Consider the following 13,965-nt stretch of genomic DNA (forward strand, 5'->3'; position numbering starts at 1 on the left):
CCTCCTGGTATACGTGCAGCAGGAGGAATGCTCTACACCGCATTTACTGGAAATGCTTGTGGTCTTTGAAGATGTCTTGGGCCTCCACACTAACTATGTCAAGTCACAATAAATCTCAAGCACTTTATAGTACTCCGAATTTCCGACATGCACACATCTGGGAGGAGTAGGAACTCACTTTACATATCTAGACATTCACACAACTACAGAACCACGGGTATGCTAGGCACTTAACTGCATCATTACAGGTAAAAACTAAATGAGACTTGTGGGCCTAGGTTAAGCATCCCCTCTTGATTATGGGCCTTAAGATGGTGATCCTACCCAGGTTCCTCTAGGTAGTCCAGAACTTCCCTTTCACACAGCCCAAGACACTTTTTAACAACATCAATGCTGTGCTCAGGAAGATTCTGTGGGCCAAATGTATCCATGCCCTATATGACTGGAAACTTGGAATACTGGACCTCCACTTATACTACTGAGCCACACAACTAGTGGTCATTAATGACTGGTTTATGGAGATATTAAAGAACCCACATATGAACTAAAAGAAACCTCCTTAAGACATGGACCCCTGGTGCGATCCTGTCTGGCACAAAAAACTCAAGAGGGATTCCAGAGCCCTCAAGGATCTGCATGATTTTTAACAGTGGCACTAAAGTACATCAAATTAATTAAAAGGATCACAAGGGAATATCCCTCATGGAGGGGAACCTGGCTACCTCATGTCTCAGGTCCCACTGGGTTTGGGCCATGGGACCTGATCAGCCCAATTGATAGACAAATATGAATTACACTCCTCCCAAATCCTACTCTGTTTGCAACTTCAACAATCAAATCAACCTATCTTTCATTGCTGCAAGAAACCCTAGAGTACAGCATACTTGTCCCCAAAATTGTAATGGAACCACATAAAGAGAAAGGTATATCAGGTATATATAGATATCTAGTGATAAATACAATAGACATTCTGTTGCACCTGAGAGACAGATGCCAAGCGGACATTGGTCCTCTTGAGGACGAGGAATGGGTTGAGACCAAAATGGCTGCCAGATGTCTGGCTATATCAGTCAAACTACAACTATTTCAGTTCAAGTGCTTTCACCGAATATATTCTGATCTAACCTGACTCTGGCACATATGTAATTGAAAAGACTCCTCATGCGCGCATTGCAGAGAGAAAAGGCTGTCTTCTTTCATATGATGTGGACATGTCCAAAGACTGCCTGCTGTTTGACCTTAATATACACCACCTTAAGCAAGATAGTAAAGTACACTTTGCCCCCTGACCCTAAGCACACAATGTTGGGGTGAAACAAGAGGGACTGCATGGCTCAACTTCTCGCCACCTTGTGCCAATAGATCTGCTGATGGTGAAATATGAACCTGCCAGGCACTGATCACACCTGACGATGCCTAGGCTCGTGGATGCACATTTGTTCTGAAGCCGAATGAACAGTTTATAAAGCACGGACTGTCCACACAAATATTATAAAACATGATACACATTGTGGGATCACTGTGTATAAAGCATGCAAGAGTTAAAGCGGCAAGGGTCATTTTAAGAAATTAGGTTATTAGTTGTGCAGATGTATAAGCTGAACAAGTAATGCTGGGAACCAAACACCCTATGGTAGCACTTGACTCTATGGGAGTAGCAAAGCAAAGCATTCTGGTGTGCAATACTAATCCTCAATGAATGATTGTCCAGTCATCGCTTTTTTCTTTAGAAAATAAAAAGTACATTTATTACACACACTACTATATCTTATGCACCATTTTACAAGAATATATATAACGCAGATTGAAAATGCCTTAGATGATATTCTGCAGTCAGTCAGTAATGTTAAATCATCTTAATTCCGCCAATACTAGCCATATGTAGGAGTGTAGTTTTCATTAAAAAATTAAAAAACAAAAGTACATACAGTAACCAGTGGAAAAGTTTAAAAGTGATATTATGGTATCAAAGTACCTTAATAAGTAAAATACATCTATGATAAACAAGAGAACAACTATTGAAAAACTGTATAAAAAACTTCTAAATATTATAGTTCCCAACCTGTGGGCCGGGGACCTCTGGGGGTTCGCAAAGCCCCCTCAGGGGGTCCGCGACTCTAGAAAATTAAATAATATTAACAGATTAGGTCACCAGCTTTCAGTAATAACTCTTTAGGGGGTCTCCGCATTCGAATTATGATTCAGTGGGGGTCGCCCGGTTCCAGTAAAGATAAAGTGGGGTCCACAGAAGTCAAAAGGTTGGGAACCACTGTTAAGGGTCTTGAATTTATGTGACTCTAGGCAACATTTCAAACTCAAAGTCTATCGATCTATGGTAAATAACTGAAATAAAAACATTTATGATTAAAAAAAAAACTATACAAAGCAATATAAGGTGATCGATGTTTGTTGCAAGAACATTATTACACCTCATTAAAACTCAGGGGAAAGATTACAGAGAGACATACGTTAAGAATGGAAAGAAAAAGCATAAAATAGCAATTTTTTTAAAACAGCTAATGTGCTACTCTTGTTCTATATGTCTTCCTTTTATTATAGCACGTCTCATTTAGCTTAAGACAGCAGAACAAGTTTGACGGCTGTCTAGCTGCTGTAAGTGGCTGTAAGTGGCTGAAGGCTTCTTCATAGTGACTATGGCTTGTTTCTTTAAAAGGGAAACTAAAAAGCGTTTCCTACATGAGGTGTACAAACAAGAAAACAAAATAAAGTGAATAGTGCTGGGTGCGGAAATCTGTATTATGTATTATTAATGGCAACCACATGGGGGCTAATGGCAAATATGATTGGTTTCAGATACCGCATGTCTGGAAATTTTGAAGCGCATTTGTCTGAGTATTGCGATTAAAAGAATGGTACCGGCTTTTAACTGGGTCACATGTGGTGTTAGTGATACAGTCCGGATGAGTAAATTAATCCAGAACCCTTAAAGTTGTAAATTTATTTTTTAATATATGCAAGCCACGGGATTGCATCTAGCGCCAGGCAAACAGAGATAGTACAGTACACCCGCAGGTTTACTCCATACCCTCACTCATAATATTAACGGACTCAATCTGATGTGGTCTTCGATGTAACCTAGATCTACCTCAGAATGGCAGTTAAGGGTAGAAGCAGCGGTGACCCCCGCCCCCGTCAGCAGCTGCAAAATGTACTATAAAATGATAATAACTACGTTTATTATCGTTTTATAGTAAAAGTGGCAGGGCCATGGGGCTGTGACGAGCACGAAGTGCATATGTATGTTTAGCCAGCCCCTGGTGCCAGCCAAACACACATGCGCACTAGTTTCTCTAGGCACTAGTTGCGTTGCCGGGTTGGAGACAGCAGGCAGAGACTTCTTCTCTGCCTCGGAGCACCCTGGCTGGGCAGCTCCTTTATAGACAAGAATAGACAAGAAATAAAAAGGGAGCCATAACCCAGCCTTGGTGCACCCCTCTAGTAGACTTGATGTGAGTTCACCGTTTGTCCCAAAGTGCACTTTAGCCGAAGTGTGCCAGTGCAAGCGGCAAAGTGGGTCACTGAAAGCCCATTCTCTCCATTATGTTCAACAACTTGGAGTGAAGAGCCATGTCAAGGGCATAGGAGATATCCATGAAAGTCAGCTGAATGGCCTCTCTCCTAGCCTTTACATACTTCCCAATATTAATATATATATATTAGTGCAAGTTTAAACTGTCCTTCACAGTACCCAACCTTAGGCGGAATCCGAACTGAACATCGGAGAGGATCTTTCCCACTCCTCTATCCTTTTGCAGTATTACCCTCCCTATAATTTTATCAGTGCTGTTTAATAACAAAATCAGGCATAGCAACTTGGCAGGTGTCTGCTCTCATTTTTAAAAATAGGAACTATAATAGCCTCCTTCCATGATGGAGGCAATGGACCTTTAATTGCTGCCTTAATATCATTAGTGAACAGAGGGGTCCAGACAAGTACGTTTTCTTTAAAAAGGCCTGTCCAGGGACTCTCCCAGCGAGGTGCTTTGTCCTTCGGTCATCTATTGATTGCTAGAATTACATCTCTAACAGTGATAGATTCACCTAAGAAGGCACTTAAGGATAACTCGAATATGCAGGGGAAGTGCTCAACCCATGTCTGTGAGCCTCTGAGACACTGCAGGATGAATCTAATATACTGGGGAAGTGCTCAACCCATGTCTGTGAGGCTATGGACGATTCAGCCTGGGCCTATCGTAGTTAGTAAAAAAGAGGAGGTTGACAATTTTATAGAAGGCTGCTGAATCTTTACACTGCCCAGCTTTTTCCATGTCTGCTCAAGCTTGACCCTGATTTCGACTTTCTCAAGGGCTAGAACCTCCTTATAAGCCCTGAGAGTGATGACAATATCAGGTTTAGAGTGAGGGGAGATATGTAAAACTAATTTCAGATGTTTGTGGGCAACAGTACATGCATGGTTAAACCATCTGTGCAATGGGCTGGGTTTAGGGGGCTTACCAATGCACAACATGGAAGAAACTGACTTATTGTAAGCTTCAATAATAGTCCTGGGGTATTCTTCTAGGGAAAGGCACACTGCAATGGCATCCCTATTCCCAATAAGTACAAAATACAGGGATTCTACTTTGTTGCCATATTTCTATCTGATTGTAATATCGTAAATATTTGGAGTAATCAGTGGCCACATTTTGTCTCAAAGTATTTCCCAATGCAATTTTTTTTTTTTAAATTAAGTAAGGAGAGGCCCTCACTTTAAATTATCTCAGCAGTGGGCCAGAGTTCCGGATAAGTATATAAAATCAATATTACTGTAATTTCCTGACTCCTTGAAAGTAGAAGGCACAATAATGTCTGGGGCCCCAAAATCATGGGCAAAAACCAAATAGGTTGGCAATGTTACCATAGTAAAAACCTCATTATAGGTGATGTACCTAAAACATGTCAACCACCATCCCTCCAAATCTTGGTAACCACAAATCGTAGCATAGGAAGCACTGCACTCCCATAAGTTAAAATTCACTGCCCACAAGATGAACACCTCCCTCTTATGTTTGGCCAGATAGTCCATCAAACATACCACAAACTCATCTGCCACTTGTGAGGTGAAAACATTGAACTAACTGTTAATCAAAACTAAGTCAAACTTGTCTGGACATCTAAATAATAACACATGTTAACAGAGAGAAGAGGCAAATTCCTTTGCATACAAGTTTGAATATTTCAATGCCACCAAAGTTACCAGATCACCATTGGCCCTGGCTTAGTTGTATTGTACAGCTAGAAGAAATGCAAGAAAATTGTTTAGATCACATTGGTCAAGGGCCCAAATCTCCTGGCAGCAAATTATATCAAAACCGGAGACAAAGTCAATCCAGTTGGGCAATTTGGAATGGTAACCATCAATATTCCACAAAATGAGGGCCAGATTTAGGAAAAAGTGGCACTGCACCTAGTGCGTGCCATTTTTCATGCACCCCTTAGCACTCCCCTAAGGCCATGTTGTGTGGGTCGTATTTAAAATATGGCGCACCATGGCAGTAGTCAGGGGGACTAGCGTCATCATTTTTTACACTAGTTAGGCGCTTTACAGGACTAGCGTCAAAAATGTTGACGTTAATTCTGCAAAGCACCCAGAGACCCATCGAACACAATGGGAGCCTCTTTTTAACGCCTGCACTTAGCAGGCGTTAAAAAATGCTGATACGAATGGTGCAAAGGAATCTCGTTGATTCCTTTGCGCCATTTGTATGCCCCCCTAGAGCCGGAGCACCCACCTTGCATACATTATGCCTTGTGCAGGCATAATGTGGCAGCAAGGGTTACAAAGTGACGTAATTCAAGTATTGCGCTACTTTGTAAATATGGCGCTCCGTTTTTGCCCTTCTAATGCCATATCAGATTTTTAAAAATGACACTAATGTGATGTTGGAATGGCACTAGGCCACCATAAATCTGGGCCTAAATCTGACATGAGGTTGAAGGCCATATAAGAAGCTGCAGGCACCCCGTTGGAGTATGATGATTTAGGGTTAAATACTGGACCTGATGTTGGCCGTGAGGGCTATAGACGTTCGAAAGCAGGAACATTGTTAGCGCACAGTCAATATACTTGCTCAGTTGAGCCGAGGAACTCAAACTTATTGCTCGTTTTCAGGACAAAATCCACTGGATGTGGGGGTTCTTCACGTCATTTGCGGAGGTTGTAATTGAGAGGGGTTACCATTGGTTCTGTAAATATACCTAAACTGCAGTGCTCCTGATTCAAAATTAATGGATGAAGTTGCTGTAATAGGTTATGCGGATGCTTAAAATTTATCATCACACAAACTCCTTTTGAGTTTTTTTTGTGACTTGTCAACTCAAAAGATTGTTCTCACCAAAAGAATTTCTGTGTGGTGGTCACCTTCTCACCTGGAGCGTGTTTTAAGCCACAAACAACTTTATTTTTAAGTGCCCGATGATCTTCCTTTCGTGAAGGCTCTTCCAAGGGGACATCCTCTAATAAGACGATGTAGGGGTTACAGTCAGCACAGAGAAGGAGCCAACTGCACCAAATATTTTACCAGTTGAGGTAGTAGAACTAAAGCTGGAGCTAATAGATGATTCAATGCTGCGGCTTGTATTATCATGCCCAGAAATGGGTGGGATTGTGTTCTGGGCCAAGGCAACCAATGCAGACCCTTCTTGATTGGCTAATGACGGGGGATGATCTCCGGGCCCTCATGGCCACGAGGATGCGGGCGTGCAGCCTCAATGATGGGTTACAGAGACAGTTGACTGAGACTGTAAAATGTAAAATTAGCCTGCCAATCATATCTCATAATTTACCTTGTATTTCGAGGAAGAAGCATTGAAAAACTTTATCAGCATCACTAGTTGCTTAGCAAGAAGTTCTGCACTCCTGTGCTCAAATTCTGAAAGTTCTGTAGAAGTGGATGGTAGAAATTATTTTACCACTGAGTAACTCCGCTTTCTTTTCTAATTGCCCATTAGCCCACCCTTTCCGTGACTTGGCTCTGACCTGCTCTTCCCTACAAGAATAGCTATTATTAGCTCTACCGGTTGGTGGAAAGGCAGATGTAGCTGTGAATGTAAACATTAGTTCCAGTCTGGTCTGGAAGCAAAAAAATGTCACAGAAATGTTTTGATTTGATCAAGTGGGGAGACCCCTGAGACATGACCCTTCACTTCTAGCCCTCCTCTGCTTACAACTGGGGAAACTTGATCCTTTAAAAAACATCTTGGGTTCTGTTCTCCCCATCGATGGAAGCATCCCCTACAATGGAAATCTGGTGGTTTTGACCAATAAACAAGGCTGGTGCAGGGTGGTGTCTTGCTTCCACAAGCTCTATTTCTGAGGTGATTGCAGCCATTACCAAAGCCAGACAGTTTTTAATTGAGTTTGAAGGCATACCTTTTTCGTTCCTATGGCCTTCATGTGGGGAATTGTGCTTCCTTTTATCCATGGTTACAAAAACAGACACAATATGGGAAAACTTGAAAGTCAGTTGAAGGCAAGTAGGGAACGCTATTAAATAAAATAGTGTTACCTTTCCAGTTAGTTAATTGAGTCCCAGCTCCATGGGCCAAGAGGAGTAACCCAGCCCAGGCTTGAACACACACAGAATGGTGCAGACAGGCCCACTCCTGGCCACATATTAGCCTCGGGCAGGTGCCCAGTCACATCCTGTGCCACGTGAATACCTGCTGTTTTTATGCACCAACTCAGCACTAGAAAAGCTGGTTCCACCTCCTGGTGTCAGCGAATCCTGGGATGTGTAGTCCTGCCCCCAATACTGGCAAAATGCACTTCACATTTAACCCCTAATGGTTCATGACCCCCAAAATCAAAGTATGTCAAAATCACAATAGCCCCCTGCCCCCACCTACACAGATAGAATATTACAATATAAGGGAGATCACTTTAAATAAAGCAAGCCTCTTGGCTTTGTTAAGGAGTCAACACAACAAGTCTGGCAAGCTGATTGGCTTTATCAAAGGTTTATAATACTTAAAGAGAAACATGTGTTGGAAAAGGCCCTCTCTAGAGGGTCACCCCCAAACTTTTTGCCATCCTTCTTCTACGTTTTGCTGGATATTTGCTTGTTGGTCTTAGGACTCTGTGCACTTTACCACTGCTAACAAGTGCTAAAGCGCTTGTGCTGTCTCCCTAAAACATGGTATGATTGGCACATACCTGATTGGCATATTTAATTTACATGTAAGTCCCTTGTAGAGGGGTATACCATATATCCAGGGCATGTAAATTAAATGCTACCAGTGGGCCTGCAGTACTTATTGTGCCACCCACTTAAGTAGCACTTTAAAACATGTCCTAAGCCAGCCATTTAAGCCTGAAGGCAGTGTCCTACTGTCATGTCGACTTGGCATTTAAAACCCTTTGCCAAGTCTCACGCTCCCCTTTTATTACACATAAGTCACCCCTAAAATGGTTTTTCATGTGCGAGTATTGAAAAAACTCCCACATTTGTTTTTCACTACTGCGAGGTCCACAGCTCCTACAGGATAACATTGGGGATTGCTTATTATATCTAATAAGCTATAACTCCTAAACCAGAGGTGGTATATATATCATGTTTGGTATCTATGAACTTGTAATGATAAACCCTCTTTAATGGGAAAGTTGAATTTATCATTACAAGTTTGAAAATGCCACATGTAGAAAAGTGTTTTTTTCTAGCCCTTAACCCTCTGCCTGCAGCCTGCCTTAGGTCACATGATTGGGCATAACTGACAGTTGAAACTTTGTAGATTCAACCCAGATAGCCACACAATCGTGGGATGAGCAGAGCCTGACTGGGCCATTAAATGACTTGATGGGGGTTGACCTAGGCACAGCCCCACGTACACCTGAATATGCTGGGCTCTGCCACAACACAATAGGCTTAATGACCCTATATTGTCAGTGCAGCCAGCTGGGAGCCACACAGGGGAGGCAGGAAACTTCTGGAACCTCAAGGAACCCTTTCAGAACTTCTTCAAACTTCTAGGAGCAGGGCACCAGGGTATAAAAATAGGGCTCCCAGACCCACTCGTAAGCTCACTACTGGACCTGCAGAAGGACTCTCAGAGGACTACCTGCTGCTGTGACCTGTTGTGCACCCTGCCAGACTGCTGTTGTACCTGGAAGGACTGCTTTGCTGCCTTCAGTCTTCAGAGCACAGCCCTGCTATGGAGCCCTGCATCTTCACCTGCACCCAGGACTTAGAGGTGAGTCCAGGGACTAGTGTAGCTTCCTTCCAGTTCAGAGCCACAGGGACATAACAGGCTCGTACCATCTTGAACCCGCACCTGTACCCAGCCTGAGTGGGTACAGGGTGGTCTCCTTCCACTACTGGATGCTTACTTATGGTGCTAAAAGAGCCCAGGTGGCCATTTTCCAAAACTGTGGGCTTGCTATTTTGAAACTCAGACTTTAAAAAAGCATAACTTCGGTTCCACTAATTGAATTTTATAGCCTTGGCGTCAAATCATTTATTAAAATGTACCCTATCTTTCTAAATTGGTTTGGGGTTTTGATTGTGTTGTATTTTCACTGTGTTACTCAACACATTGCCCCTAAGTTTAGTCTGACTACTTTTTGTGCCAAGCTACACAGGGTTAAGCACAGGTTAAATTATTGACTTTTTGTGGGTCACACTGCAAGGGCTTGTGGTTGTAGCTTGACCAGCGCTCACACCCCAGTCATCCAACAACCCAATTTCTCACAACATGTTAAAAAACATCCTTAAGTCACTATAATCAAGAATGCCACATCACCCCTTCACTTCTGTCTCAACCCTCCTGAACAGCATGCTGGGACAATTCAAGATGGGGCCATCAGGTGGTCGCTGTTCAAATCTCTTCTGGGTGCCTCAGTTCCACTCTTAAACGACATCACTGCTAAGGACTTCCCCACCAAACCTTCAAAGAGGAGCCCCCTTTCCAGTTGTCTAAGCTGTTTTCAGTCGTCCTGGGTCATACCAACCCTGGTACAGTGTGACAGCTAATTAACGGATTCAGATTTTCTTCCCTTCCCCTACCTCCTCAGGAGTTGAGTGAAGCACTGTGAGCTACTTCTTTTGTGTGGGGAGGCCTTTGTTTCATCTGCTGGGAGCAGGGTAATTAACTTGGACCAGCAGGGTGACAAAAGGTGTAGACTCTAAACTTGAGCTGAGCCAGAGAAATATGAAAATTCTGGAGGATCCATAAAGTATACATTTAGGATCTTGTGACTTGCATTTCACTCCTGTTGCATGCTTACGGGACTGTGTACATGTAAGAGGAACAAAACAGCACTCTAAGCCATGTGTATAACACAGAAACACTGCAGATAAACAGAAAACAATAATGACTTTAACTATCAATGCACATATTATTAGCCCTACCCCTGGTCGATGCCTAAACTTTCAGTGTCCCTTCTGCACTAGTCTACTTGTGCACAGTTACCGGGCAGTGCATGACAGGAGTCTAACATGCACAGCACACTCACATGTGCACACGTGTGCATAGAGGTTTGCGTGTAATCAGCCAAGTACACCTTACCATAGCTGTTTTGCAATGGCCTTATCTTAAAAGGTGGATACTGACAGTAAACATGTGCAGCCTATTTACCATGTGGTTACCATGGGTGAGACACTAGTAGTGCGACTCACCCACAGTAAAAAGTCTAAAAACCAGGAGACTAACAACAGGAAAAGATCTAGCATGCCAACTGGGGAGAACCCAGTGGCAACAGTCATTGATATAAAGTTGGCTCTGTAGAGCTTTGTAATGATGCCTTTATTTTACCAAAGTTAGCTTTATCACTGAAGTGCTGTTGATTGTTCTTGTAGATTCTTGGAAAAAAAAAATTACAATATAGAAAGGATATTATCTTGCTATCTGAGTGCACAATGAATAAGCTGCTAGGCAGGAAGATCGTCTTTTCCTGAAGCAAAGGTTGACCAGATATATCAAAGTGAAAATATTTAGGCATTAATCTCTAAATCATTTGGGGTGTAACATTTGTAGCTTATGTTGTCTTTAAACACCAACAACAGGCCATCTAGCATGACTCCTCTTACTGGCAGAGCAGAATATGAAACGTAGACCATTCCTGCATACTCTTTGATATATTTCTATCTTGCAATAGAGGCAGCAAGTGAGGGTATTGGTGTTAAAACAAGGTATAGTCAGAGAATAGTATAAGAAAAACAAAATGGTGGCATGCATATAACATTCAGGGTCAATTTGGTAATATCGATCATTCCATAAAAATCTCATCAACTTGAGAAAAGTGATCTAGGATCCACAGGGGCAGTGCTTAATTTGTGAAACAGTAAGTGGTGAGGTCCACAGTTTTTACTTGGAAGCCCATGACTGGCGCTACTGATGGTCAGGTTGTCAAATACAAAGGCTGTATCATCTTGATTCCATCACATGCCTGTTTAATCTTTACCTCACTCTTGCAGGTAGCTTTTCATTCCTGCTTCTACCCTTGCTACTGTTTTTCCGTCCTTCTCTTCCTCCTTCTTTCCCAATTTGTGCTTTTCTTTCTCTTGCTCTGGATTAAAGTCTATTGGTAAAAAATAAGTGCTGGATCACCGAAAAAGGTGCTGGTGGGCATCACCTGCAACCACCGGCTCACATTAGGCATAGCACAAGGGAGATATTATTTTTTATTTTGTTTTACATGAGAATTTCATTTGAGGAACAATAAGAGCATGATTTTTATAAGAAATAGATTTTCAGTAAACAATAAACTTTAGTCTATTTATCCAACAGTAGAGATTCTCTTTAGATGCAACTGTGAGCACGCAGGGAAGTAAACCGCAATCTCTTGGTGAAGTCATTAAAGAATTTACCCATTGGTCGTATGGACCTTTTTAAGTTGACATGAAGCATTGAAAGGGAGTCAATATCAATAATACATTTCAGACTTGTGAAGCCAATATGACTCCCCAATAACGACCAGGAATCAGTGACTGTAGTTAACAAGGATTTATTTCAGATTATTGTTCAAGCCAGTTTTCAAATAGTCCAAGAATATATTCAAAAAATACAGCAATACAGTTGGCAAGCTGCAAAATCTCAGTAGATACAGCCATAGCAAAATAAACTACATAATAGTCACATCCACTGCAATACAGAAACTGAGATTAACAAATAGATGTTCCATAAAGAAACCTCTGTTCTCTCTCCTAAACAAACGATAGTTGTAGGATCATCTAATCATGGTGCTAAGTAGGGAGTTAAGATGGTTTTATAGAGGGTCGCGGGAAATTGAGGAAGGTGTCGGCATAGTGAAGACTTCAGTAGAAGTATTCCAGAAGAAGGAACAAGTGTTTAGCATAAAGCTTTGCATTTACAAGAATAAAAGGAAGCAGGGAGGTCTGAACCCTTGAAGGCTAAGGGAATCTGTCCTAACTATTAACCATGTAAACACTAGTTAAAAGCAACAGAATCTTGAGCAACATTAGTATCTTTTCCCACACCGCCAGGAAACAATCAATTCATTAATCGTGATGTGCATTTGCAATATCACCTAGGTTTCCCATCCCACCAAACTTAGACAGTTACAGGAACTTTGAACATCTCTCATTCCTGGTAAATAATAATGAGAAGGCTTCATCTGCTAACTAGGTCTCCACACTCCTTGCCAGGTTTTCACTTCTCACCCTCCACGCTCAGTCATTTAATACAAACAATGCTCCCTTCTCTAGCTAACAAAAATCATGAGAACAGAAAGAACATGCTGACAAAGCAAAATACATTTCGAAATGAGACCTGCAGTCAGGCTAACTTTCACTAAGCATTTAATGTGCACCGCAAATAAATGATTATACTGTACTTGCACATGTGTACTTAGGGAATAAATGCAAAATGGAATAAAAGAATACATGTTTACATATGTGACTATAACTTGAAGTGTAAGTGTAAAACATATATAATTAATTCATGTTAGCATATGTCACTGAACATATGTGCATGCTTATATAAATCTCTAGTTTCTGTAGTGGTTACATTTCATTAATACATCTAAACGCTTCACGCATGTTAATATGATCAAGGCACGCAATGAATATAATGTTGAATATAAATGTGTAATTGCGCAATGGTGAGGTGCAAAATATAGAGTCTAAATTGAGCTACTCTACAAACATATTTGATAAGCCATCTTGAATCACGTGGTTCTGATTTCAAATGCATGTAACCTGACATTTGCAAACTGAATTAATCTATGTATTTCTCTCTTTAGGAAGGCGAACCTCCTAAGAACATCTCAGGAATAAAAAGCGAGTATGTATTCTACCAACAATTGTTTAAGGATGGAATACCGAATGCGTTCAAGTTTGAATCTTCACTGCATGAAGGTCTATTCCTCGCTTTCAACGAAAATGACAACCTATATCTGAAGAAAGTAGAACAGTCTGACATTGATGAAACAAGCAGGATCAACGCAGAGTGGATGAATTAAGGACGTGCCATATCGCATTTTAGAATTCTTGGACTAACCATTGTGGGTTTTGACGAAAGCAACACATAAATAAAAAAGTTTTTTTAATAAAAGTTGGGCACATACCCTGCTTGGACAAGTGAGAACATAGGAAGAGTTTTTAACCAACGAGTCGGCAAAAGGTTGCACATTTCAGTAGTAATTATTGGATGCTGCACTCTCTCAGCATGATACTCTGAAATGGAGTTGTGACTAATAAAATAGCAGAATAAATTACATTTAGACTGATATTGTATGACAGAAAGCAGGAGTGAAACAAGGCTTTCTTTAGGCTTTAGTTTGACTTAAGCGTAGATGAAACCCTCCCCCTATAAGGTTTGACACTGACACACATACACATATGGAAGCTTTCATGTGACACCATCCCTCTTCCTTTAAATGCACAGTATTGTGACGCCAGGTTTTTAATGGCACATGGGTCGCAATTGCAAAACGTTGTAGAACAGATATCACGGTGAGCTGAGCTTGCCACCGTCAGTGGAAATGTG

At 41.5% G+C, this 13,965-nt stretch overlaps 1 protein-coding gene across 2 annotated transcripts in view; it reads left to right on the forward strand.

Moving 5' to 3' along the window:
• The window catches only part of LOC138285129 (interleukin-18-like), a 126,846-nt gene extending 113,151 nt beyond the window's left edge, over positions 1 to 13,695 (forward strand). For both annotated transcript variants that reach the window (XM_069224696.1, XM_069224697.1), the window contains one exon: positions 13,220 to 13,695. In XM_069224696.1, the coding sequence (XP_069080797.1) occupies positions 13,220 to 13,438 (219 nt within the window). In that variant the 3' untranslated portion in view covers positions 13,439 to 13,695. The remainder of the gene's footprint in view (positions 1 to 13,219) is intronic.
• The last annotated feature ends 270 nt before the right edge of the window (positions 13,696 to 13,965 follow it).

Source organism: Pleurodeles waltl, chromosome 3_1 (assembly GCF_031143425.1).
Source record: "Pleurodeles waltl isolate 20211129_DDA chromosome 3_1, aPleWal1.hap1.20221129, whole genome shotgun sequence".
NCBI lineage: Eukaryota > Metazoa > Chordata > Amphibia > Caudata > Salamandridae > Pleurodeles > Pleurodeles waltl.